This window comes from Hibiscus syriacus, unplaced genomic scaffold (genome assembly GCF_006381635.1).
Source record: "Hibiscus syriacus cultivar Baekdansim isolate YM2019G1 unplaced genomic scaffold, ASM638163v2 tig00112344_pilon, whole genome shotgun sequence".
NCBI classification, from domain to species: Eukaryota; Viridiplantae; Streptophyta; class Magnoliopsida; order Malvales; family Malvaceae; genus Hibiscus; species Hibiscus syriacus.
In genome coordinates, this window is record NW_024063307.1 from 1012011 (window position 1) to 1039224 (window position 27214).

Genomic DNA, 27214 nt, shown 5'->3' on the forward strand with positions numbered 1-27214 from the left:
ACCACATGAACTTTGTAATTTTTTTCACGTTGGTCTCTCGCTCTCCCTGTTAATGAATTTGGCCTATTCTCTTCTTAGTGGTTATATATAGTAGTCGTTATATATAATAGTTCTGCTATTAATCAGAAAATCGGCGGAATAAGACCAACTGGTATTTTGTAAATGATAAATTCTATTCTCTTTAAAAAAGATATTAATAACGGGGAAAACTAAGTTAAGAGAGCGTCAGATTAAAGATCTGAAGGTCGCATGTTCGATCTACGCTCACCGCGTGAGCCCTATAATTTTTTCATGTTGGTCTCCTACTCTTTCTGTTAATGGAATTGGCCTATTCTCTTCTTACTAGTTATATATAATAGTCGTTATATATAATAGATCCGCTATTAATCAGGCAATCGGCGGAGTAAGACCAGTTGGTATTTTTTAAATGATAAATTCTATGCTCTTTCAAAAAAGATAAATAGTGGGGAATGCTCAGTTGGGAGAGCGTCAGAATGAAGATTTGACGGTCGCATGATCGGTCCACGCTTACCGAATGAATTTTGTAATTTTTTCACGTTGGTCTCTCGCTCTCCCTGTTAATGGATTTGGCCTATACTCTTCTTACTGGTTATATATAATAGTCGTTATATATAATAGTTTCGCTATTAATCAGACAATCGGCGGAGCAAGACCAACATGTATTTTGTAAATGATAAATTCTATGTTCTTTCAAAAAATATTAATAGCATGGATAGATCAGTTGGGAGAGTGTCAGACTGAAGATATGAAGGTTGCGTGTTCGATTCACGCTCACCGCATGAACTTTATAATTTTTTCACGTTGGTCTCTCGCTCTCCCTGTTAATGAAATATGCCTATTTTGTTCATACTGGTTATATATAATAGTTCCACTATTAATCAGGCAATCGACGAAGCAAGAGCAGTTGGTATTTTGCAAATGTTAAATTCTATGCTCTTTCAAAATGATATTAATAGCGGGGATGGCTGAGTTAGGAGAGCGTCAGACTATAGATTTGAAGGTCGAGTGTTCGATCCGTGCTAATCGCATGAGCTTTGTAATTTTTCACGATGGTCTCTCGCTCTCCATGTTAATGGATTTGGCCTATTCTCTTCTTGTTATATATAATAGTCGTTATATATAATAGTTCCGCTATTAACCAGGTAATTGGCGGAGCAAGACCATCTGTTATTTTGTAAATGATAAATTCTATGCTCTTTCAAAAATATATTAATAGCGGGGATAACTCAGTTGGGAGAGCGTCAGACTGAAAACCTAAAGGTTGCGTGTTTTATTCGCGCTCACCGCATGAACTTTGTAATTTTTTCATGTTGGTCTCTCGCTCTCCCTGTTAATGGATTTGGCCAATTCTCTTCTTAGTGGTTATATATAATAATCGTTATATGTAATAGTTCTGCTATTAATCGTAGTTATATATAATAGTTCTTCTATTAATCGTCATTATATATAATAGTTTAATGATTTATTTTAACTAAAAAATAATTTAGGAATTTTAAAAAAAGCAATTTAGTTTAAGCCTTTAAATAATAATGTTTCCTTCCGCCTTCTATTTTTTCACTTTAACATGTGAGAGACCATAAAGAGGTGGAAGAAAATAGCCCATACCCACAAAGAGAGATATAGCCCAACGCAAAAGAAAAAAATGTAAAAACTTGCAGTAAGCATGGATGAAACACGTGACCTTCAGATCTTCAATCTAACGAACGGAGCTATCCCCACATTATTTTTCTGTTCATACATATCAAGTTTTTTAAAAGAAGATCTGGATATATATATATATATATATATATACGTATATTGAATTTAAGGAAAATAAATTTGTAAAAGAAGGCTGTAAATATATTTAAAATTATAAAAAAAAATCGGTATTACTAAAATACTTTCAATGGCCATATGAGATGGATTGGATATAAAATCTTTTATTATCTAAGGTTTGATCCCACTATTATTAATTTAGGTGTACAAATTGTAAATTTAAATATTTTTAATATTATAATATTACAAATGATAATAAAAACTTATTATAAAATATATAAAGTTCAATATTGGATCACAGATCATATATATATTAAAATTTTAAAGTTTAGTTTAAAGCGTTATATTATTAAGATTTATTAATTGATCGAATAATTAAAAATGTTTATATTCTTTTAATTTGTATGAGTTCAAGCGACATTTATTTTAAGAATATAATACAATTTCATTTGATAAAGAAAATGTAATATCGTTGTGTAAAAATTGAATCTAAATTCAATAACAGAATTGGAATTTTTATCAAATTTAAAAATTAATTAGGAATTTTTAAAGAAATTTTAGAATTTTTTATCAAATTTGGCCGACAGTAAAAATACACACTTGACTATATTATTTATAAATATTTTATTCGTTTGATTAAGTTCGACTTAATTTATAATATGATACTTAGTATGGTGAAAAAAATAATACGATACATTGTCCTTACTCTTGTAAATGGATTCTCCAAACCGTTCTACTCTAATCTATATATATATATATATATATATATTATAGTTCGAATAATCCTTAACACACTTTTTTTTTCCAAACACAGAACTATAAGATACATATCGATTGCAATTTTGGAGCAATAAACAATCGGATTATGATCTCTCTGGGCTTCAAATGTTAGCTGATATTGTCCAGCTTCACCACCAGCAGAGACGAGCAATAATGAATTTGCTGTCTGCAAATTGTAGTTGCATTTGCAAAGTTTATTTATAGACTTTTTTCTTGCCATGTCTTGCTTTTCTTCGAGCAAACTCTTGGATCTTACGGTCATGCTCTTTTAGCATCTGATCCATGTTGCCAGACGGCGCGAGCAACGGACCCGATACGTACATTTTGTTTCCCCTGGGGCTGTGACCTTCACCATGCTGCACCAGTTTTCATTAGTTAGTAGATGTTCATTCATATGAAACATGAATGCCGAATTTTAGTCCAGATATTAGAAGTCGAAAACATGTCAAGAAACTAACCGGACTAGATTCCCCATTGCAGGCTCTTCCATCTCCTGGCAGCGGGGATTCTGCTGTCTTCGGTGGATGATGTCTGATTTCCTGTTTTCTGGCCGACTCTAATCCGCTAAATGATCTGCGTGCCTTGCCTGCTTGGTTTACTGCTTCTAGAGTCGATGCCCCAGGTTTCTGTTTGTGGTTTTCCGAAGCCGAAGTTCTAGCCGCTACCAAGCCGGATAATTTCGATAAGTTGGCTTTGGAGGAGAACATAGGAAGATCATCATGTTCCTTCCCGGACTTCCTAAGCACAGTGCCATTGACCAACGGGCCTGAATGTGAAATTTTCTTTTTGTTGTGCTCCGGGAAATTTCCACAGTGCCATGGATCAGATCTTCTTATTGGTTATATATAATAGTTCCGCTATTAATCGGGCAATCGGCGGAGCAAGATCGGCTGGTATTTTTTAAATGATAAATTATATGTCCTTTCAAAAATATATTAATAATGGGGATAACTCATATGAGAGAACATTAGACTGAATATCTGAAGGTCGTGTGTTCGATCCACGCTCATAGCATGAACTTTGTAATTTTTTCACGTTAGTCTCTCGCTCTCCCTGTTAATGGATTTGGCCTATACTCTTCTTACTTGTTATATATAATAGTCATTATATATAATAGTTTCGTTGTTAATTAGACAATCGGCGGAGCAAGACCAACATGTATTTTGTAAATGATAATTCTATGTTCTTTCAAAAAGATATTAATAACGGGGATAACTCAGTTGGGAGAGCGTCAGATTGAAGATCTGAAGGTCGCGTGTTCGATTCACGCTCACTGCATGAACTTTATAATTTTTTCACGTTGGTCTCTCGCTCTCCCTGCTAATGAAATATACATATTCTGTTATTACAGGTTTTATAAAATAGTCGTTATATATAATAGTTCCACTATTAATCAGACAATCGGCGGAGCAAGACCAGCTGGTATTTTGTAACTGATAAATTCTATGATCTTTCAAAAAGATATTACTAGCGGTGATAGCTCAGTTGGGAGAGCGTCAGACTGAAGATCTGAAGGTTGCGTGTTCGATTCATGCTCACCTTATGAACTTTGTAATTTTTCACGTTGGTCTCTCGCTCTCCCTGTTAATGGATTTGGCCTATACTCTTTTTATTGTTTATAAATAATAGTCGTTATATATAATAGTTCCGCTATTAATCAGGTAATCGGTGGAGCAAGACCAACTGGTATTTTTTAAATGATAAATTATGTGCTCTTTCGAAAAGATATTAATAGCAGTGATAGCTCAATTGGGAGAGCGCCAGACTGAAGATCTGAAGGTCGCGTGTTTGATCCACGCTCACCGCATGAACTTTGTAATTTTTTCACGTTGGTCTCTCGCTCTCCCTGTTAATGGATTTAGTTTATTCACTTCTTACTGGTTATATATAATAGTCGTTATATATAATAGTTCCGCTATTAATCAGGAAATCGACGGAACAAGACCAACTGGAATTTTGTATATGATAAATTCTATGTTCTTTCAAAAAGATATTAATAGTGTGGATAGCTCAGTTGGGACATCATCGGACTAAAGATCTTAAGGTCGCGTGTTTGATCCACGCTCACTGTATGAATTTTATAATTTTTCACGTTGGTCTCTCGCTCTCCCTGTTAATGGAATTGACCTATTCTCTTCTTACTGGTTATATATGATAGTCGTTATATATAAAAGTTCCACTATTAATCAGGTAATCAGTGGAGCAAGATCAGCTGGTATTTTTTAAATGATAAATTATGTGCTCTTTCAAAAAGATATTGATAGCGGGGAAGGCTCAGTTGGGTGAGCGTTAGACTGAAGATCTGAAGGTCGTGTGTTCGACCCGTGCTCACCGCATGAACTTTGTAATTTTTCACGATGGTCTCTCGCTCTCCATGTTAATGGATTTGGCCTATTTTCTTCTTGTTATATATAATAGTCGTTATATATAATAGTTCCGCTATTAATCAGGTAATCGACGGAGCAAGACAAGCTGGTATTTTGTAAATGATAAATTCTATGCTCTTTTAAAAATATATTAATAGTGGGGATAGCTCAGTTGGTAGAGCGTCGGACTAAAGATCTTAAGGTTGCGTGTTCGATCCACGCTCACCGTATGAACTTTGTAATTTTTTCACGTTGGTCTCTCATTCTCCTGCCAATGGATTCGACCTATACTCTTCTTACTGGTTATATATAATAGTCGTTATATATAATAGTTTCGCTATTAATCAGGCAATTGGTGGAGCAAGACTAATTGATATTTTGTAATTGATAAATTCTATGCACATTCAAAAATATATTAATAGCGGGGATAATTTAGTTGGGAGAGCATCAGACTGAAGATCTGAAGGTCATTTGTTTGATCCACACTCACCGCATGAGCTTTATAATTTTTTCATCTTGGTCTCTCGCTCTCCCTGTTAATGGAATTGACCTATTCTCTTTCTAATGGTTATTATAATAGTCGTTATATATAATAGTTCCACTATTAATCAGACAATCGGCGGAGCAAGACCAGCTGGTATTTTGTAACTGATAAATTCTATGATCTTTCAAAAATATATTACTAGCAGTGATAGCTCAGTTGGGAGAGCGTCATACTGAAGATCTGAAGGTTGCGTGTTCGATCCACGCTCACCGTATGAACTTTGTAATTTTTTCACGTTGGTCTCTCGCTCTCCCTGTTAATGGATTTGGCCTATACTCTTATTACTAGTTATATATAATAGTTGTTATATATAATAGATTCACTTTTAATCAGGGAATCGGTGTAGGAAGACCAATAGGTATTTTGTAACTGATAAATTCTATGCTCTTTCAAATGATATTAATAGCGGGGATAGCTCAGTTGGGAGAGCGTCAGACTGAAGATTTGAAGGTCGCATGTTCGATCCACGTTCACCGTATGAAATTTGTAATTTTTTCACGTTAGTCACTTGCTCTCCCTGTTAATGGATTTGGCCTATTCTCTTCTTACTGGTTATATATAATAGTCGTTATATATAATAGTTTCAGTATTAATCAAGCAATCGGTGGCGGAAGACCAATTGGTATTTTGTAACTCGTAAATTCTATGCTCTTTCAAAAAGATATTAATAGGAGGATAGCTTAGTTGGGATAGCGTTAGACTGAAGACCTGAAGGTCGTGTGTTCAATCCACGCTCACTGCATGAACTTTGTAATTATTAATCAGGGAATCGGTGGAGCAAGACCAACATGTATTTTGTAAATGATAAATTCTATGCTCTTTCAAAAAGATATTAATAGGGGGATGACTCAGTTAGGAAAGCAACAGACTGAAGATCTAAAGGTCGCGTGTTCGATCCACACTCATTGCATGAGCTTTGTAATTTTTTCAAGTTGGTCTCTTGCTCTCCCTATTAATGGAATTGATATATTCTCTTCTTACTGGTTATATATAATAGTCGTTATATATAATAGTTCCGCTATTAATCAGGCAATCGGTGGAGCAAGACCAGCTGGTATTTTTTAAATGATAAATTATGTGCTCTTTCAAAAATATATTAATAGTGGGGATAACTCAGTTAGGAGACCGTCAGAATGAATATCTAAAGGTCGCGTGTTTGTTCCACGCTCACCGCATAGACTTTGTAATTTTTTCATGTTGGTCGCTCTCTCCCTGTTAATATGTTTGTGCTTGTTGGTAATACTCAATCCCACATAGTATTGGAAAAACTATTGGGAATGGGTATTTATGGTTTGGATTTCCCACTTCCTTGTTGAGTGAAAGAGAATAAGGGGGACTCTGACGCACCGCCGCCGCCGCCGTCCGTCTTGGCATGACACGGCTCGGCTCGGCTCGTGGTCGTGGTAATATGTGTCTTCGACACGTCCGCGTGGATACTATCTTTTTAGAGAAATTTCTTGAGGAATTTCTCTTTGAAAGAAACAAATGGAAAAATGTGAAAGATTTCAACTGATATTTATAGGTTACTGAGAACTATTTAAATTCAAATGATAACAGCTGGTTTATGAGAGTTATCAGAAATTAAACAACTTTTCCTAAATTAAATCAAAAACGTTAAGATGTATCTGGACTGATTTCCAGCTTTGTACAGAGGAGACAAGCTGTTAATATCAGGAGTTACAGGAGTTATTTGATTTAATTCCAGGGGTTACATGATATAATTTCGGGAGTTATAACAGTTGAATAATGATGAAATGAACCTGGACTATTTTTGAGTCAGGTTCATCTAGACGTTTCAACTGTTACAAAAGAAGAGATTTAATCCTGAAATTTTATGGACTATTTTAACCCTATTTCTAGCCTATAAATAGAGAGCTATATTCAGCTTCTCAACTCACTCTCAACATTCAGAATTTACTCTCCAAGTGTTTTCTAAATATTCTCTCTGTGTGTTTTCCGATAAGAAGAGCAATACCACCGGCAGTCCACTCCGATTTCGGGTGTACGGAATTCGGAGCTACCGTGTTAACCTCGGGGGACAGTCCGCCTACTGGAGCGATTACACACATCGGGGCGAATTCATTTCTAAGGCAGTGGTTATACCAGTCTATTCTCGTCTTATTATATATAATAATCGTTATATATAATAGCTTCACTATTAATCGGGGAATCGGTATAGCAAGACCATCTGGTATTTTGTAAATGATAAATTCTATGCTCTTTCAAAAAGATATTAATAGCGGGGATAACTCAGTTGGGAGAGCGTCAGACTGAAGATCTAAAGGTTGCGTGTTTTATCCGCGCTCACCGCATGAACTTTGTAATTTTTTTCACGTTGGTCTCTCGCTCTCCCTGTTAATGAATTTGGCATATTCTCTTCTTAGTGGTTATATATAGTAGTCGTTATATATAATAGTTCTGCTATTAATCAGAAAATCGGCGGAATAAGACCAACTGGTATTTTGTAAATGATAAATTCTATTCTCTTTCAAAAAGATATTAATAGCGGGGAAAACTAAGTTAAGAGAGCGTCAGATTAAAGATCTGAAGGTCGCGTGTTCGATCTACGCTCACCGCATGAGCCCTATAACTTTTTCATGTTGGTCTCCTACTCTTTCTGTTAATGGAATTGGCCTATTCTCTTCTTACTAGTTATATATAATAGTCGTTTTATATAATAGATCCGCTATTAATCAGGCAATCAGCGGAGTAAGACCAGTTGGTATTTTTTAAATGATAAATTCTATGCTCTTTCAAAAAGATATTAATAGCGGGGAATGCTCAGTTGGGAGAGCGTCAGAATGAAGATTTGACGGTCGCGTGATCGATCCACGCTCACCGAATGAATTTTGTAATTTTTTCACATTGGTCTCTCACTTTCCCTGTTAATGGATTTGGCATATACTCTTCTTACTGGTTATATATAACAGTCTTTATATAAAATAGTTTCGCTATTAATCAGAAAATCGGCGGAGCAAGACCAACAGGTATTTTGTAAATGATAAATTCTATGTTCTTTCAAAAAATATTAATAGTGTGGATAGATCTGTTGGGAGAGTGTCAGATTGAAGATCTGAAGGTTGTGTGTTCGATTCACGCTCACTGCATGAACTTTATAATTTTTTCACGTTGGTCTCTCGCTCTCCCTGTTAATGGAATATGCCTATTTTGTTCTTACTGGTTATATATAATAGTCGTTATATATAATAGCTCCACTATTAATCAGGCAATCGGCGAAGCAAGAAAAGTTGGTATTTTGTAAATGTTAAATTCTATGCTCTTTCAAAATGATATTAATAGCGGGGATGGCTCAGTTAGGAGAGCGTCAGACTATAGATTTGAAGGTCGAGTGTTCGATCCGTGCTAATCGCATGAGCTTTGTAATTTTTCACGATGGTCTCTCGCTCTCCCTGTAGATGGATTTGGCCTATTCTCTTCTTGTTATATATAATAGTCGTTATATATAATAGTTTCGCTATTAATCGGGCAATCGGCGGAGCAAGACCAGTTGGTATTTTTTAAATGATAAATTATATACCCTTTCAAAAATATATTAATAATGGGGATAACTCATATGAGAGAGCATTAGACTGAAGATCTGAAGGTCGCGTGTTCGATCCACGCTCATAGCATGAACTTTGTAATTTTTTCACGTTGGTCTCCCGCTCTCCCTGTTAATGGATTTGGCCTATACTCTTCTTACTTGTTATATATAATAGTCGTTATATATAATAGTTTCGCTATTAATCAGATAATCAGTGGAACAAGACCAACTGATATTTTGTAACTGATAAATTCTATGTTTTTTCAAAAAGATATTAATAGCGGGGATTGCTAAGTTGGGAGAACGTTACACTAAAGTTTTGAAGGTCACATGTTCGATCCACGCTTACCGCATGAGCTTTGTAATTTTTTCATGTTGGTCTCTCGCTCTCCTTGTTAATGGAATTGGCATATTCTCTTCTTATTGGTTATATATAATAGTCGTTATATATAATAGTTCTGCTATTAATCGGGCAATCGGCGGAGCAAGACTAGCTGGTATTTTTTAAATGATAAATTATATTTCCTTTCAAAAATATATTAATAATGGGGATAACTCATATGAGAGAGCATTAGACTGAAGATATGAAGGTCGCGTGTTCGATCCACGCTCATTGCATGAACTTTGTAATTTTTCACGTTGGTCTCTCGCTCTCCCTATTAATGGATTTGGCCTATACTCTTCTTACTTGTTATATATAATAGTCGTTATATAAAATAGTTTCGCTATTAATCAGACAATCGGCGGAGCAAGACCAACAGGTATTTTGTAAATGATAAATTCTATGTTCTTTCAAAAAGATATTAATAGTGGGGATAGCTCAGTTGGGAGAGCGTTAGACTGAAGATCTGAAGGTCGCTTGTTCGATTCATGCTCACCGCATGAACTTTATAATTTTTTCACGTTGGTCTCTCGCTGTTAATGAAATATACCTATTCTGTTATTACTGGTTTTATAAAATAGTCATTATATATAATAGTTCCACTATTAATCAGACAATCGGCGCAGCAAGACCAGCTAGTATTTTGTAACTGATAAATTCTTTTATCTTTAAAAAAGATATTACTAGCGGTGATAGCTCAGTTGGGAGAGCGTCAGACTGAAGATCTGAAGGTCGCGTGTTCGATCCACGCTCACCGTATAAACTTTGTAATTTTTCACGTTGGTCTCTCGCTCTCTCTGTTAATGAATTTGGCCTATACTCTTTTTACTGTTTATATATAATAGTCGTTATATATAATAGTTCCTCTATTAATCAGGTAATCGGTGGAGCAAGACCAACTGGTATTTTTTAAATGATAAATTATATGCTTTTTCGAAAAGATATTAATAGCGGGGATAGCTTAGTTGGGAGAGCGTCAGACTGAAGATCTGAAGGTCGCGTGTTCGATCCACGCTCACCGCATGAACTTTGTAATTTTTCACGTTGGTCTCTCGCTCTCCCTGTTAATGAATTTGGCCTATACTCTTTTTACTGTTTATATATAATAGTCGTTATATATAATAGTTCCTCTATTAATCAGGTAATCGGTGAAGAAAGACCAACTGGTATTTTTTTAATGATAAATTATGTGCTCTTTCGAAAAGATATTAATAGCGGGGATAGCTCAGTTGGGAGAGCAAGATCTAAAGGTCGCGTGTTCGATTCATGCTCACCGCATGAACTTTATAATTTTTTCACACTGGTCTCTCGCTCTCCCAGTTAATGGAATATGCCTATTCTCTTCCTACTGGTTATATAGAATAGTCGTTATATATAATAGTTCCGCTATTAATCAGGAAATCGACGGAACAAGACCAACTGGAATTTTGTATATGATAAATTCTATGCTCTTTCAAAAAGATATTAATAGTGGGGATAGCTCAGTTGGGAGAGCATCGGACTAAAGATCTTAAGGTCGCGTGTTCGATCCACGCTCATTGCATGAATTTTGTAATTTTTCACGTTGGTCTCTCACTCTCCCTGTTAATGGAATTGACCTATTCTCTTCTTACTGGTTATATATGATAGTCTTTATATATAAAAGTTCCTCTATTAATCAGGTAATCGGTGGAGCAAGATCAGCTGGTATATTTTAAATGATAAATTATGTGCTCTTTCAAAAAGATATTGATAGCGGGGAAGGCTCAGTTGGGAGAGCGTTAGACTGAAGATCTGAAGGTCGCGTGTTTGACCCGTGCTCACCGCATAAACTTTGTAATTTTTCACGATGGTCTCTCGCTCTCCATGTTAATGGATTTGGCCTATTATCTTCTTGTTATATATAATAGTTTCGCTATAAATTAGGTAATCGGCGGAGCAAGACCAGCTGTTATTTTGTAAATGATAAATTCTATGCTCTTTTAAAAATATATTAATAGTGGGGATAACTCAGTTGGTAGAGCGTCGGACTAAAGATCTTAAATTCGCGTGTTCGATCCACGCTCACTGCATGAACTTTGAAATTTTTCGCATTGGTTTCTCGCTCTCCCTTTTAATGGAATTGACCTATTCTCTTCTTACTGTTTATATATAAAAGTTCTACTATTAATCAGGTAATCGGTGGAGCAAGATCAACTGGTATTTTTTAAATGATAAATTATGTGCTCTTTCAAAAAGATATTAATAGCGGGGATAGCTCAGTTTGGAAAGCGTCAGACTGAAGATCTCAAGGTCGCATGTTCGATCCATGCTCACTGAGTGAACTTTGTATTTTTTTCACGTTGGTCTCTCGCTCTCTCTGTTAATGGATTTGGTCTATTCTCGTCTTATTATACATAATAATCGTTATATATAATAGCTTCACTATTAATCGGGGAAACGGTATAGCAAGACCATCTGGTATTTTGTAAATGATAAATTCTATGCTCTTTCAAAAAGATATTAATAGCGGGGATAACTCAGTTGGGAGAGCGTCAGACTGAAGATCTAAAGGTTGCGTGTTTTATCCGCGCTCACCGCATGAACTTTGTAATTTTTTTCACGTTGGTCTCTCGCTCTCCCTGTTAATGAATTTGGCCTATTCTCTTTTTAGTGGTTATATATAGTAGTCGTTATATATAATAGTTCTGCTATTAATCAGAAAATCGGCGGAATAAGACCAACTGGTATTTTGTAAATGATAAATTCTATTCTCTTTCAAAAAGATATTAATAGCGGGGAAAACTAAGTTAAGAGAGCGTCAGATTAAAGATCTGAAGGTCGCGTGTTCGATCTACGCTCACCGCATGAGCCCTATAATTTTTTCATGTTGGTCTCCTACTCTTTCTGTTAATGGAATTGGCCTATTCTCTTCTTACTAGTTATATATAATAGTCGTTTTATATAATAGATCCGCTATTAATCAGGCAATCAGCGGAGTAAGACCAGTTGGTATTTTTTAAATGATAAATTCTATGCTCTTTCAAAAAGATATTAATAGCGGGGAATGCTCAGTTGGGAGAGCATCAGAATGAAGATTTGACGGTCGCGTGATCGATCCACGCTCACCGAATGAATTTTGTAATTTTTTCACATTGGTCTCTCACTTTCCCTGTTAATGGATTGGCATATACTCTTACTGGTTATATAACAGTCTTTATATATAATAGTTTCGCTATTAATCAGACAATCGGCGGAGCAAGACCAACAGATATTTTGTAAATGATAAATTCTATGTTCTTTCAAAAAATATTAATAGTGTGGATAGATCAGTTGGGAGAGTGTCAGATTGAAGATCTGAAGGTTGTGTGTTCAATTCACGCTCACCGCATGAACTTTATAATTTTTTCACGTTGGTCTCTCGCTCTCCCTGTTAATGGAATATGCCTATTTTGTTCTTACTGGTTATATATAATAGTCGTTATATATAATAGCTCAACTATTAATCAGGCAATCGGCGAAGCAAGAACAGTTGGTATTTTGTAAATGTTAAATTCTATGCTCTTTCAAAATGATATTAATAGCGGGGATGGCTCAGTTAGGAGAGCGTCAGACTATAGATTTGAAGGTCGAGTGTTCGATCCGTGCTAATCGCATGAGCTTTGTAATTTTTCACGATGGTCTCTCGCTCTCCCTGTAGATGGATTTGGCCTATTCTCTTCTTGTTATATATAATAGTCGTTATATATAATAGTTTAGCTATTAATCGGGCAATCGGCGGAGCAAGACCAGTTGATATTTTTTAAATGATAAATTCTATACCCTTTCAAAAATATATTAATAATGGGGATAACTCATATGAGAGAGCATTAGACTGAAGATCTGAAGGTCGCGTGTTCAATCCTTGCTCATAGCATGAACTTTGTAATTTTTTCACGTTGGTCTCCCGCTCTCCCTGTTAATGGATTTGGCCTATACTCTTCTTACTTGTTATATATAATAGTCGTTATATATAATAGTTTCGCTATTAATCAGACAATCAGTGGAACAAGAACAACTGATATTTTGTAACTGATAAATTCTATGTTTTTTCAAAAAGATATTAATAGTGGGGATTGCTATGTTGGAAGAACGTTACACTAAAGTTTTGAAGGTCACATGTTCGATCCACGCTTACCGCATGAGCTTTGTAATTTTTTCATGTTGGTCTCTCGCTCTCCCTGTTAATGGAATTGGCCTATTCTCTTCTTATTGGTTATATATAATAGTCGTTATATATAATAGTTCCGCTATTAATCGGGCAATCGGCGGAGCAAGACTAGCTGGTATTTTTTAAATGATAAATTATATTTCCTTTCAAAAATATATTAATAATGGGGATAACTCATATGAGAGAGCATTAGACTGAAGATATGAAGGTCGCGTGTTCGATCCACACTCATTGCATGAACTTTGTAATTTTTCACGTTGGTCTCTCGCTCTCCCTGTTAATGGATTTGGCCTATACTCTTCTTACTTGTTATATATAATAGTCGTTATATAAAATAGTTTCGCTATTAATCAGACAATCGGCGGAGCAAGACCAACAGGTATTTTGTAAATGATAAATTCTATGTTCTTTCAAAAAGATATTAATAGCGGGGATAGCTCAGTTGGGAGAGCGTTAGACTGAAGATCTGAAGGTCGCGTGTTCGATTCATGCTCACCGCATGAACTTTATAATTTTTTCACGTTGGTCTCTCGCTGTTAATGAAATATACCTATTCTGTTATTACTGGTTTTATAAAATAGTCATTATATATAACAGTTCCACTATTAATCAGACAATCGGCGGAGCAAGACCAGCTAGTATTTTGTAACTGATAAATTCTTTGATCTTTCAAAAAGATATTACTAGCGGTGATAGCTCAGTTGGGAGAGCGTCAGACTGAAGATCTGAAGGTCGCGTGTTCGATCCACGCTCACCGTATAAACTTTGTAATTTTTCACATTGGTCTCTCGCTCTCTCTGTTAATGAATTTGGCCTATACTCTTTTTACTGTTTATATATAATAGTCGTTATATATAATAGTTCCTCTATTAATCAGGTAATCGGTGGAGCAAGACCAACTGGTATTTTTTAAATGATAAATTATATGCTCTTTCGAAAAGATATTAATAGCGGGGATAGCTTAGTTGGGAGAGCGTCAGACTGAAGATCTGAAGGTCGCGTGTTCGATCCACGCTCACCGCATGAACTTTGTAATTTTTCACGTTGGTCTCTCGCTCTCCCTGTTAATGAATTTGGCCTATACTCTTCTTACTTGTTATATATAATAGTCGTTATATAAAATAGTTTCGCTATTAATCAGACAATCGGCGGAGCAAGACCAACAGGTATTTTGTAAATGATAAATTCTATGTTCTTTCAAAAAGATATTAATAGCGGGGATAGCTCAGTTGGGAGAGCGTTAGACTGAAGATCTGAAGGTCGCGTGTTCGATTCATGCTCACCGCATGAACTTTATAATTTTTTCACGTTGGTCTCTCGCTGTTAATGAAATATACCTATTCTGTTATTACTCGTTTTATAAAATAGTCATTATATATAATAGTTCCACTATTAATCAGACAATCGGCGGAGCAAGACCAGCTAGTATTTTGTAACTGATAAATTCTTTGATCTTTAAAAAAGATATTACTAGCGGTGATAGCTCAGTTGGGAGAGCGTCAGACTGAAGATCTGAAGGTCGCGTGTTCGATCCACGCTCACCGTATAAACTTTGTAATTTTTCACGTTGGTCTCTCACTCTCTCTGTTAATTAATTTGGCCTATACTCTTTTTACTGTTTATATATAATAGTCGTTATATATAATAGTTCCTCTATTAATCAGGTAATCGGTGGAGCAAGACCAACTGGTATTTTTTTAAATGATATATTATATGCTCTTTCGAAAAGATATTAATAGCGGGGATAGCTTAGTTGGGAGAGCGTCAGACTGAAGATCTGAAGGTCGCGTGTTCGATCCACGCTCATCGCATGAACTTTGTAATTTTTCACGTTGGTCTCTCGCTCTCCCTGTTAATGAATTTGGCCTATACTCTTTTTACTGTTTATATATAATAGTCGTTATATATAATAGTTCCTCTATTAATCAGGTAATCGGTGAAGCAAGACCAACTGGTATTTTTTAAATGATAAATTATGTGCTCTTTCGAAAAGATATTAATAGCGGGGATAGCTCAGTTGGGAGAGCGTCAGACTGAAGATCTAAAGGTCGCATGTTCGATTCATGCTCACCGCATGAACTTTATAATTTTTTCACACTGGTCTCGCTCTCCCAGTTAATGGAATATGCCTATTCTCTACTGGTTATATATTATAGTCGTTATATATAATAGTTCCGCTATTAATCAGGAAATCGACGGAACAAGACCAACTGGAATTTTGTATATGATAAATTCTATGCTCTTTCAAAAAGATATTAATAGTGGGGATAGCTCAGTTGGGAGAGCATCGGACTAAAGATCTTAAGGTCGCGTGTTCGATCCACGCTCATTGCATGAATTTTATAATTTTTCACGTTGGTCTCTCACTCTCCCTGTTACTGGAATTGACCTATTCTCTTCTTACTGGTTATATATGATAGTCTTTATATATAAAAGTTCCTCTATTAATCAGGTAATCGGTGGAGCAAGATCAGCTGGTATATTTTAAATGATAAATTATGTGCTCTTTCAAAAAGATATTGATAGCGGGGAAGGCTCAGTTGGGAGAGCGTTAGACTGAAGATCTGAAGGTCGCGTGTTCGACCCGTGCTCACCGCATGAACTTTGTAATTTTTCACGATGGTCTATCGCTCTCCATGTTAATGGATTTGGCCTATTCTCTTCTTGTTATATATAATAGTTTCGCTATAAATTAGGTAATCGGCGGAGCAAGACCAGCTGTTATTTTGTAAATGATAAATTCTATGCTCTTTTAAAAATATATTAATAGTGGGGATAACTCAGTTGGTAGAGCGTCGGACTAAAGATCTTAAATTCGCGTGTTCGATCCACGCTCACTGCATGAACTTTGAAATTTTTTGCATTGGTTTCTCGCTCTCCCTTTTGATGGAATTGACCTATTCTCTTCTTACTGTTTATATATAAAAGTTCTACTATTAATCAGGTAATCGGTGGAGCAAGATCAATTAGTATTTTTTAAATGATAAATTATGTGCTCTTTCAAAAAGATATTAATAGCGGGGATAGCTCAGTTTGGAAAGCGTCAGACTGAAGATCTCAAGGTCGCATGTTCGATCCATGCTCACCGAGTGAACTTTGTATTTTTTTTCACGTTGGTCTCTCGCTCTCTCTGTTAATGGATTTGGTCTATTCTCGTCTTATTATACATAATAATCGTTATATATAATAGCTTCACTATTAATCGGGGAAACGGTATAGCAAGACCATCTGGTATTTTGTAAATGATAAATTCTATGCTCTTTCAAAAAGATATTAATAGCGGGGATAACTCAGTTGGGAGAGCGTCAGACTGAAGATCTAAAGGTTGCGTGTTTTATCCGCGCTCACCGCATGAACTTTGTAATTTTTTTCACGTTGGTCTCTCGCTCTCCCTGTTAATGAATTTGGCCTATTCTCTTCTTAGTGGTTATATATAGTAGTCGTTATATATAATAGTTCTGCTATTAATCAGAAAATCGGTGGAATAAGACCAACTGGTATTTTGTAAATGATAAATTCTATTCTCTTTCAAAAAGATATTAATAGCGGGGAAAACTAAGTTAAGAGAGCGTCAGATTAAAGATCTGAAGGCCTCGTGTTTGATCTACGCTCACCGCGTGAGCCCTATAATTTTTTCATGTTGGTCTCCTACTCTTTCTGTTAATGGAATTGGCCTATTATCTTCTTACTAGTTATATATAATAGTCGTTATATATAATAGATCCGCTATTAATCAGGCAATCGGCGGAGTAAGACCAGTTGGTATTTTTTAAATGATAAATTCTATGCTCTTTCAAAAAAGATATTAATAGCGGGGAATGCTCAGTTGGGAGAGCATCAGAATGAAGATTTGACAGTCGCGTGATCTATCCACGCTCACCGAATGAATTTTGTAATTTTTTCACGTTGGTCTCTCGCTCTCCCTGTTAATGGATTTGGCATATACTCTCCTTACTGGTTATATATAATAGTCGTTATATATAATAGTTTCGCTATTAATCAGACAATCGGAGGAGCAAGACCAACAGGTATTTTGTAAATGATAAATTCTATGTTCTTTCAAAAAATATTAATAGCATGGATAGATCAGTTGGGAGAGTGTCAGATTGAAGATCTGAAGGTTGCGTGTTCGATTCACGCTCACCGCATGAACTTTATAATTTTTTCACGTTGGTCTCTCGCTCTCCCTGTTAATGAAATATGCCTATTCTGTTCTTACTGGTTATATATAATAGTCATTATATATAATAGCTCCACTATTAATCAGGCAATCGACGAAGCAAGAGCAGTTGGTATTTTGCAAATGTTAAATTCTATGCTCTTTCAAAATGATATTAATAGCGGGGATGGCTGAGTAAGGAGAGCGTCAGACTATAGATTTGAAGGTCGAGTGTTCGATCCGTGCTAATCGCATGAGCTTTGTAATTTTTCACGATGGTCTCTCGCTCTCCCTGTAGATGGATTTGACCTATTCTCTTCTTGTTATATATAATAGTCGTTATATATAATAGTTTCACTATTAATCGGGCAATCGGCGGAGCACGACCAGTTGGTATTTTTTAAATGATAAATTCTATGCCCTTTCAAAAATATATTAATAATGGGGATAACTCATATGAGAGAGCATTAGACTGAAGATTTGAAGGTCGCGTTTTTGATCCACGCTCATAGCATGAACTTTGTAATTTTTTCACGTTGGTCTCTCGCTCTCCCTGTTAATGGATTTGGCCTATACTCTTCTTACTTGTTATATATAATAGTCGTTATATATAATAGTTTCGCTATTAATCAGACAATCAGTGGAACAAGACCAACTGATATTTTGTAACTGATAAATTCTATGTTTTTTCAAAAAGATATTAATAGCGGGGATTGCTAAGTTGGGAGATCGTTACACTAAAGTTTTAAAGGTCACATGTTCGATCCACGCTTACCGCATGAGCTTTGTAATTTTTTCATGTTGGTCTCTCGCTCTCCCTGTTAATGGAATTGGCCTATTCTCTTCTTATTGGTTATATATAATAGTCGTTATATAATAGTTCGCTATAATCGGACAATCGGCGGAGCAAGACCAGCTGGTATTTTTTAAATGATAAATTATATGTCCTTTCAAAAATATATTAATAATGGGGATAACTCATATAAGAGAGCATTAGACTGAAGATCTGAAGGTCGCGTGTTCGATCCACGCTCATAGCATGAACTTTGTAATTTTTTCACGTTGGTCTCTCGCTCTCCCTGTTAATGGATTTGGCATATACTCTTCTTACTTGTTATATATAATAGTCGTTATATATAATAGTTTCGCTATTAATCAGACAATCGGCGGAGCAAGACCAACATGTATTTTGTAAATGATAAATTCTATGTTCTTTCAAAAAGATATTAATAGCGGGGATAACTCAGTTGGGAGAGCGTCAGACTGAAGATTTGAAGGTCGCGTGTTCGATTCACGCTCACCGCATGAACTTTATAATTTTTTCACATTGGTCTCTCGCTCTTTCTGTTAATGGAATATGCCTATTCTGTTATTATTGGTTTTATAAAATAGTCGTTATATATAATAGTTCCACTCATAATCAGGCAATCGGCGGAGCAATAGCAGCTGGTATTTTGTAACTGATAAATTCTATGCTCTTTCAAAAAGATATTAATAGCGGGAATAGCTCAGTTGGGAGAGCTTCAGACTGAAGATTTGATGGGCGCATGTTCAATCCACGCTCACCGTATGAACTTTGTAATTTTTTCACGTTGGTCTCTTGCTCTCCCTGTAGATAGATTTGGCCTATACACTTCTTACGGGTTATATATAATAGTCGTTATATATAATAGTTTCGCTATTAATCAGGCAATCAGTGGAGCAAGACCAATAGGCTTTTTGTAACTGATAAATTCTATGCTATTTCAAAAAGATATTAATAGCGGAGATAGCACAGTTGGGAGAGCGTTGATTGAAGATCTGAAGATCGCATGTTTGATCCACGCTCACTGCATGAACTTTGTAATTTTTTCACGTTGGTCTCTCGCTTTCCCAGTTAATGGATTTGGCCTATACTCTTCTTACCAATTATATATAATAGTCGTTATATATAATAGTTTCACTATTAATCAGGCAATCAGTGGAGCAAGACCAACTGATATTTTGTAACTGATAAATTCTATGTTTTTTCAAAAGGATATTAATAGCGGGGATTGCTCAGTTGGGAGAATGTTAGACTGAAGATTTGAAGGTCACATGTTCGATCCACGCTTACTGCATGAGCTTTGTAATTTTTTTCATGTTGGTCTCTCACTCTCCCTGTTAATGGAATTAGTCTATTCTCTTCTTATTGGTTATATATAATAGTCATTATATATAATAGTTCAGCTATTAATCGGGCAATCGGCGGAGCAAGACTAGTTGATATTTTTTAAATGATAAATTCTATGCCCTTTCAAAAAATATATTAATATGGGGAAAATAATATGAGAGAGCATTAGACTGAAGATCTGAAGGTCGCATGTTCGATCCCGCTCATAGCATGAACTTTAATTTTTCACGTTGGTCTCTCGCTCTGTTAATGGATTGGCCTATACTCTTCTTACTTGTTATATAATAGTTTCGCTATTAATCAGACAATCGGCGGAGCAAGACCAACAGGTATTTTGTAAATGATAAATTCTATGTTCTTTCAAAAAATATTAATAGCGGGGATAACTTAGTTGGGAGAGTGTCAGACTGAAGATCTGAAGGTTGCGTGTTCGATTCATGCTCACCGCATGAACTTTATAATTTTTTCACGTTGGTCTCTCGCTCTCCCTGTTAATGGAATATGCTTATTCTGTTCTTACTGGTTATATAATAGTCGTTATATATAAGCTCCACTATTAATCAGGCAATCGACGAAGCAAGAGCAGTTTGTATTTTGTAAATGTTAAATTCTATGCTCTTTCAAAATGATATTAATAGCGGGGATGGCTCAGTTAGGAGAGCGTCAGACTATAGATTTGAAGGTCGAGTGTTCGATCCGTGCTAATCGCATGAGCTTTGTAATTTTTCACGATGGTCTCTCGCTCTCCATGTTAATGGATTTGGCCTATTCTCTTCTTGTTTATATAATAGTCGTTATATATAATAGTTCCGGTATTAACCAGGTAATTGGCGGAGCAAGACCATCTGTTATTTTGTAAATGATAAATTCTATGCTCTTTCAAAAAGATATTAATAGCGGGGATAACTCAGTTGGGAGAGCGTCAGACTGAAGATCTAAAGGTCGCGTGTTTTATTCGCGCTCACCGCATGAACTTTGTAATTTTTTCATGTTGGTCTCTCGCTCTCCCTGTTAATGGATTTGGCCTACTCTCTTCTTAGTGGTTATATATAATAATCGTTATATATAATAGTTCTGCTATTAGTTCTTCTATTAATCGTCGTTATATATAATAGTTTAATGATTTATTTTAACTAAAAAATAATTTAGGAATTTTAAAAAAAGTAATTTTGTTTAAGCCTTTAAATAATAATGTTTCCTTCCGCCTTCTATTTTTTCACTTTAACATGTGAGAGACCAAAAAGAGGTGGAAGAAAATAGCCTATACCCACAAAGAGATATAGAGCCCAACGAAAAAGAAAAAAAAAATGTAAAAACTTGCAGTAAGCATGGATGAAATACGTGACCTTCAGATCTTCAATCTAACAAACGGAGCTATCCCCACATTTTTTTTCTATTCATACATATCAAGTTTTTTAAAAGAAGATCTGGATATATATATATATATATATATATATATATATATATATATATATACACACACGTATATTGATTTTAAGGAAAATAAATTTTTAAAAGAAGGCTGTAAATATATTTAAAATTATAAAAAAAATCGATATTACTAAAATACTTTCAATGGCCATATGAGATTGATTGGATATAAAATCTTTTATTATCTAAGGTTTGATCCCACTATTATTAATTTAGGTGTACAAATTGTAAATTTAAATATTTTTAATATTATAAAACAAATGATAATAAAACTTATTATAAATATAAAGTTCAATATTGGATCACAGATCATATTTATTAAAATTTTAAAGTTTAGTTTAAAGCGTTATATTATTAAGATTTATTAATTGATCGAATAATTAAAAATGTTTATATTTTAATTTGTATGAGTTCAAGCGACATTTATTTTAAGAATATAATACAATTTCATTTGATAAAGAAATGTAATATCGTTGTGTAAAAATTGAATCTAAATTCAATAACTGAATTGGAATTTTTATCAAATTTAAAAAAAATTAGGAATTTTTTAAAGAAATTTTAGAATTTTTTATCAAATTTGGCCGACAGTAAAAATACTTGACTATATTATTTATAAATATTTTATTCGTTTGATTAAGTTCGACTTAATTTATAGTATGATACTTAGTATGGTCAGAAAATAATACGATACATTGTCCTTACTCTTGTAAATGGATTCTCCAAAACCGTTCTACTCTAATCTATATATATATATATATATATTATAGTTCGAATAATCCTTAACACACTTTTTTTTTCCAAACACAGAACTATAAGATACTATCGATTGCAATTTTGGAGCAATAAACAATCGGATTATGATCTCTGGGCTTCAAATGTTAGCTGATATTGTCCAGCTTCACCACCAGCAGAGACGAGCAATAATGAATTTGCTGTCTGCAAATTGTAGTTGCATTTGCAAAGTTTATTTATAGACTTTTTTCTTGCCATGTCTTGCTTTTCTTCGAGCAAACTCTTGGATCTTACGGTCATGCTCTTTTAGCATCTGATCCATGTTGCCAGACGGCGCGAGCAACGGACCCGATACGTACATTTTGTTTCCCCTGGGGCTGTGACCTTCACCATGCTGCACCAGTTTCATTAGTTAGTAGATGTCATTCATGAAACATGAATGCCGAATTTTAGTCCAGATATTAGAAGTCGAAAACATGTCAAGAAACTAACCGGACTCGATTCCCCATTGCAGGCTCTTCCATCTCCTGGCAGCGGGGATTCTGCTGTCTTCGGTGGATGATGTCTGATTTCCTGTTTTCTGGCCGACTCTAATCCGCCAAATGATCTGCGTGCCTTGCCTGCTTGGTTTACTTCTTCTAGAGTCGATGCCCCAGGTTTCTGTTTGTGGTTTTCCGAAGCCGAAGTTCTAGCCGCTACCAAGCCGGATAATTTCGATAAGTTGGCTTTGGAGGAGAACATAGAAAGATCATCATGTGCCTTCCCGGACTTCCTAAGCACAGTGCCATTGACCAACGGGCCTGAATGTGAAATTTTCTTTTTGTTGTGCTCCGGGAAATCTCTACTTTCTTCTTTTGCAGCTGGTGTCTGTTTCAGGGGCGGAGGATCGATTAAAACACCAGAAAAGGAATCGGCTCTACCAGTATTCAGCATCTGACTCCTGCTCTTCAAACCAGGATGGTGTTGCTTTCCCTGCAATTAGAGGAGCCGGACCACCAAGCGCAAAAAAAATATATGAAACATGCTAATGTATATATGTTTTCACATGAAAATAGATCATTTTTGAATTACATCTCAAACTTATAATCCTTCAATGGAAAAGAAATTCCAGAAGAAAATGTGATCATGTTTCTTATGACTGGTATTTGAATGAGTAGCCGGTACCTAAGATGTTCTTTTTTCTTCTTAAACAATTACCTGCGTTGATGTCGTCAACTCGGTATTAGACTCGGATGTTGATAATGCAAGTGGTTCCTTTTGTCCCCTCTTTTCCATGTCAACCCTTGAACCCCTGCTACCAACTCTTTGCCTAAAGGACCATAAGAAAAAATGTTAATCTTATGAAGAAGACTTCTGAATGGTAAACTATCAAACTCAAGTACTTCTAAGGGAACAAGAAAAAACTGCCCCGTCATGTTACCGAAGATCAGTTATCGATATTTGTGATTATCAAACATAGGTACAAACTTTTAGATGACAAGGCAGACAAGTAATTTATACCAGAGACAACATAATCCATGCTGATCTTGATCTTTTAAGTTGATAAAAAATAAATTTGAGCATGTACCTTCTAGATTCTTCGTCCCGCAACTTGGCATCGATCTCCTTGCTTGGAGGATACTTGGGGAGACTTGAAGGATCACAGGCAAGAGGTTGTGTAGTAAAGAACTGACAAGAAAGGCAGAGAAAGAAAACCGGTGCAAATTCACAACAGCTAAGACCATAAAGAATTTCATGACTCAAACCAGATAAAACATGTTTTTCCATGATTGCAACACACACATCTTAGTTCCGATTTGATAAAAGAAAATTTCTCTTTTATTAAACAAATTCATCAGAGATGATTCATCATCGTGTGCTTACCTCACTCTTCAGAGCAAAAGCTGCAGTTTTTCGGTGAGCAGGATCTATTGAAAGCAAGGTCTCCATGAGAGTTGCAGTAGGAGAAGGGAAGTCTTTAAATGTTTCGGCGATACATCGTCTATACGGGTGTAGAGGCTTGAACACTGTTGAATGAGGTAGCTTTGCTCCTCTCCAGTAGTCATCGGTTGGCGAGCCACAAAGCTTGAAAATCTTATGTAATTGCTCAACCTACAAGGTGCAGAGATCTTAATTCATACCCGCCGTTTACTTGGAGTATAATATCACCTAGAGAACAATTCTTGATGGAAGAATAGCGAACAAGCACACCATACAAATATGTATCATATATCATCACGAAAACCATTTAGTAGAACATATCTGAACTGCCTTTTCTGCTAGCAAACATCAGTTTCTGCACATATACATGGCGTATACTCATCGACAACCGTCAAGTTTAATCAAATTTCAAGACAACAAAACAATACAAAAATAAAGAAAACAATCATGCACTGTTAAGCCCGGGAACAATCTACTCATTAAAATTCGAGTATTCCACTCGTGATTGCAGTACCTCTGTTTTCCCGGGCAAAATAGGTTTGCCTGAATACAGTTCCCCAAGTATGCAACCAGCACTCCATAAATCTACTGCAACCCCATAATGAGAAGCTCCTAACAAAAGTTCCGGTGGCCGATACCAAAGTGTCACCACACGACTGGTCATTGGAACACTATCGTGAGGATCAAAATGACAAGCTAATCCAAAATCTGCAATCTTTAAGATTCCGTTACTGTCAATAAGAAGATTTGAACCCTTTATGTCGCGATGAAGAACACCATGGCTATGACAGTGATCAAGTCCACTTAGAAGTTGCTGCATGTAGCATTTAATCTAACCGAAAACCGAAATGAAGTTACAAACAAACAAATGCTGAAATTAAAGAACTCTCCTATAACATCTAAATAAATTGTACAATGAGATAACAATAAAAATCATTACAAGATTACCTGAGGCTCGGGAAACTTGATCCCGGGAAGCGATGCAAGTCCCACAAGATCATGTTCCATATATTCGAAAACAAGGTATAAGCTGCACGACATCGGGGATATGATCATGCTTTCCAGTTTAATAACATTTGGATGATCAAGTCTTCGTAAGAGAACAATCTCCCTCGCCATAAACTTCACACTCTCATGGTCATGATTATTAAACTTCACTCTTTTCAGAGCCACGAGTTTATTATGAATTAGGTCACGAGCCTTATACACACTACTATATGTTCCTTGGCCAATCTGCAAGAATGAAATACTGTCATACAAAAAACCAAATGAAGAACAATGAGAATTTCATCATGGAGAATGCAATCGATATAGATGCATAGCAGCATAAGGCTGAGTTTCCAGTGTCAAACTCTATCGCCATGTACCCTACTACAATATAAAAAATTTACAGCAACATGTAAGTAGAGGATCAAGCAAAGAGAACATACTTTATCCAACTTCTCGAAGGAATTGGCCCGTCGCGGTATCCATCCCTTGATAGCTTCACCTGCCACAGCAACAAGCCAAGCAGGCCACCCTGCTGCAACCTGCTCTCCTTCTATGCTATTCAGTACCCTTTCGGAACCGGGATGATGACCGACGATCACAGCCCCACACTTTTCTACCTTATTGTTCTCTACAACCTCAAACTTATCAATGACCCTCTTCTCCTCAACATGATCGTTGTAATGAAATCGATTCGAATCACCGGATTTCTTATCGATAAACAAGACCTTCACATCACCACCACCACCACCATATTTATCCTTTGATCGAACAACTTCCTCTCTTCCCGATGAATTAGCCGGACGAACAACTTTCTCTAATGACCCTTTTCGCTTCAGCCTCTCTTGGTGGTTCTCTCGTCTATCTTCAACGGCCGCGGACTTGGAACTCATGCAACCCATGTTTCTATATTGTATACACAATCACAAGCACCAACAACTAATGACCTCCTTCAACAACCTTAATTCACCACTTAAACCAATAACACCAACGAATTCAGAAATTATTTATAATCCAATCCATTATACATCCAAAGTTGAAAAATTTGTACTACACAACCGATAAAAATCCAAGCTTTATCCTAAAAACACGTCACAGGTAGCACGAATATTGTACCTCAGACTCCGATGAATATAAATCCAATCAAAGAAACAATCAAAACCCAGAAATGTTTCAGAAGATTACATCAGTGGAGACGACATGGTACCTGGAAAGGTGTTCAGAGATTGAGGTTGAGAAACAAGAGAGAGAGAGAGAGAGAGGGAGGGAGGAAGCTTTAATTAACCGCCAAGGAAACTATGGCCGTCTTTGATTTATTTATATAAGTTATAACAATAACGCTTTAATACGTAACACTGTGTACTATTATTACTTTATATATAACAGAGACGGCTTTCACCGGCTCTGGCTAAGTCAACAGAAACCATTCCGTCTCTATCTTTATCTTTCAAAAACTAGGATTTTTTTTCCATTTGGGTTTTCTTCATTTAAAGAGATAAATACAGAGACTGAGAACAATTAAAAAGTGGAAAGCTGACTTGCTTGTTTGCGTTGAACGCCTTATGATTTTGACTACTAAATTCTTCTGTCTGGTTTTGAGCTTCTAGGTTCCACTGGTTAATTTATTTTGCTATCTCCCATAAATGATTACGTACGCCACTGCCTTGTCTTGCCAAACGATGTACGGACATAGCGATATGGTTGGGGTTTCCTACTATTTTACCAGTGGTTTATCCGATGTGGGACATGAGTTGCTTTAAAATCGCAAGGGAGAAAAAGAAGGGTTTTCTTCAATAATTGAATACGTTCGTTGTTGGCTTCTGGTTGGTGCCTTAGGGGTGTTAAAAATTATCCCACCCAGTTGATCCTACCCACCGATCAGCCGACTCGAATTATAATAAATCGGTATTTTTTTAATATCCCACCGGGTCAGGTACCCAACCCGATACTTTTCGGGTCAAGCTCAAGTCACACAATTACATTTTTTTGAGTATTTGATTACCCAAATACTCGATTATATTTATTTTTTTATATAATATAATATTACATATTTAATTATTAATAATTTATATATTAAATTAAACTAATAAATTTAAAAAAAATCCCTTGCCTACTAATTGTATGTTTAATAATTAATATAATATTTTTTAATAATATAAGTTTTATTTTTAAAAAAATTAATAATTTGAAAATGAAAAAAAATCGGATTCTCGATTACCCGAATTAAGTGCACCCGTAAAATTCGGGTACCTGAGTATCGGATAGTCACAATA

At 35.7% G+C, this 27214-nt stretch overlaps 1 protein-coding gene and 20 non-coding genes across 22 annotated transcripts; 20 read left to right on the forward strand and 1 right to left on the reverse strand.

The window, feature by feature from the left end:
* Window positions 1–2532: 2532 nt before the first annotated feature.
* LOC120178265 (probable serine/threonine-protein kinase At1g54610) lies at window positions 2533–26244 on the reverse strand. 2 transcript variants are annotated; one of them, XM_039184179.1, is made up of 9 exons: window positions 25385–26244; window positions 24903–25187; window positions 24469–24786; window positions 23898–24125; window positions 23602–23702; window positions 23232–23343; window positions 22835–23006; window positions 3015–3322; window positions 2533–2912 (listed from the first exon to the last, which is right to left on the reverse strand). In XM_039184179.1, the coding sequence occupies exons 1-9, from the start codon at window positions 25841–25843 to the stop codon at window positions 2751–2753; spliced, it is 2145 nt and encodes a 714-aa protein (XP_039040110.1). In that variant the 5' UTR covers window positions 25844–26244; the 3' UTR covers window positions 2533–2750. The 2 variants fall into 2 exon arrangements, with proteins under 2 accessions (XP_039040110.1, XP_039040109.1); XM_039184178.1 differs by lacking the exons at window positions 2533–2912; window positions 3015–3322 and adding an exon at window positions 22171–22428 and having other exon boundaries at window positions 22527–23006.
* On the forward strand, window positions 3762–3834 carry TRNAF-GAA. The gene has a single exon. It is a non-coding gene; the product is annotated as a tRNA-Phe (tRNA).
* TRNAF-GAA lies at window positions 4027–4099 on the forward strand. The gene has a single exon. It is a non-coding gene; the product is annotated as a tRNA-Phe (tRNA).
* TRNAF-GAA lies at window positions 4291–4363 on the forward strand. Its single transcript has one exon. It is a non-coding gene; the product is annotated as a tRNA-Phe (tRNA).
* Window positions 5080–5152, forward strand: TRNAF-AAA. Its single transcript has one exon. It is a non-coding gene; the product is annotated as a tRNA-Phe (tRNA).
* TRNAF-GAA lies at window positions 5608–5680 on the forward strand. Its single transcript has one exon. It is a non-coding gene; the product is annotated as a tRNA-Phe (tRNA).
* On the forward strand, window positions 5872–5944 carry TRNAF-GAA. The gene has a single exon. It is a non-coding gene; the product is annotated as a tRNA-Phe (tRNA).
* TRNAF-GAA lies at window positions 9820–9892 on the forward strand. The gene has a single exon. It is a non-coding gene; the product is annotated as a tRNA-Phe (tRNA).
* Window positions 10079–10151, forward strand: TRNAF-GAA. Its single transcript has one exon. It is a non-coding gene; the product is annotated as a tRNA-Phe (tRNA).
* TRNAF-GAA lies at window positions 10343–10415 on the forward strand. The gene has a single exon. It is a non-coding gene; the product is annotated as a tRNA-Phe (tRNA).
* Window positions 10863–10935, forward strand: TRNAF-AAA. Its single transcript has one exon. It is a non-coding gene; the product is annotated as a tRNA-Phe (tRNA).
* Window positions 13988–14060, forward strand: TRNAF-GAA. The gene has a single exon. It is a non-coding gene; the product is annotated as a tRNA-Phe (tRNA).
* On the forward strand, window positions 14247–14319 carry TRNAF-GAA. Its single transcript has one exon. It is a non-coding gene; the product is annotated as a tRNA-Phe (tRNA).
* Window positions 14511–14583, forward strand: TRNAF-GAA. Its single transcript has one exon. It is a non-coding gene; the product is annotated as a tRNA-Phe (tRNA).
* TRNAF-GAA lies at window positions 14775–14847 on the forward strand. The gene has a single exon. It is a non-coding gene; the product is annotated as a tRNA-Phe (tRNA).
* Window positions 15034–15106, forward strand: TRNAF-GAA. The gene has a single exon. It is a non-coding gene; the product is annotated as a tRNA-Phe (tRNA).
* TRNAF-GAA lies at window positions 15299–15371 on the forward strand. Its single transcript has one exon. It is a non-coding gene; the product is annotated as a tRNA-Phe (tRNA).
* Window positions 15563–15635, forward strand: TRNAF-GAA. The gene has a single exon. It is a non-coding gene; the product is annotated as a tRNA-Phe (tRNA).
* On the forward strand, window positions 15822–15894 carry TRNAF-AAA. The gene has a single exon. It is a non-coding gene; the product is annotated as a tRNA-Phe (tRNA).
* On the forward strand, window positions 18952–19024 carry TRNAF-GAA. Its single transcript has one exon. It is a non-coding gene; the product is annotated as a tRNA-Phe (tRNA).
* On the forward strand, window positions 20248–20320 carry TRNAF-GAA. The gene has a single exon. It is a non-coding gene; the product is annotated as a tRNA-Phe (tRNA).
* Window positions 26245–27214: the final 970 nt, after the last annotated feature.

Coding starts and splice junctions, on each gene's coding strand:
- LOC120178265 (XM_039184179.1), bottom strand. CDS start 25,843: ATGGGTTGCATGAGTTCCAAGTCCGCGGCCGTTGAAGATAGACGAGAG. Junction 24,126..24,468: donor TTTTGCCCGGGAAAACAGAG/GTACTGCAATCA, acceptor TGCACCTTGTAG/GTTGAGCAATTACATAAGAT. Junction 3,323..22,834: donor AAAGAAAATTTCACATTCAG/GCCCGTTGGTCA, acceptor TTTCACATTCAG/GCCCGTTGGTCAATGGCACT.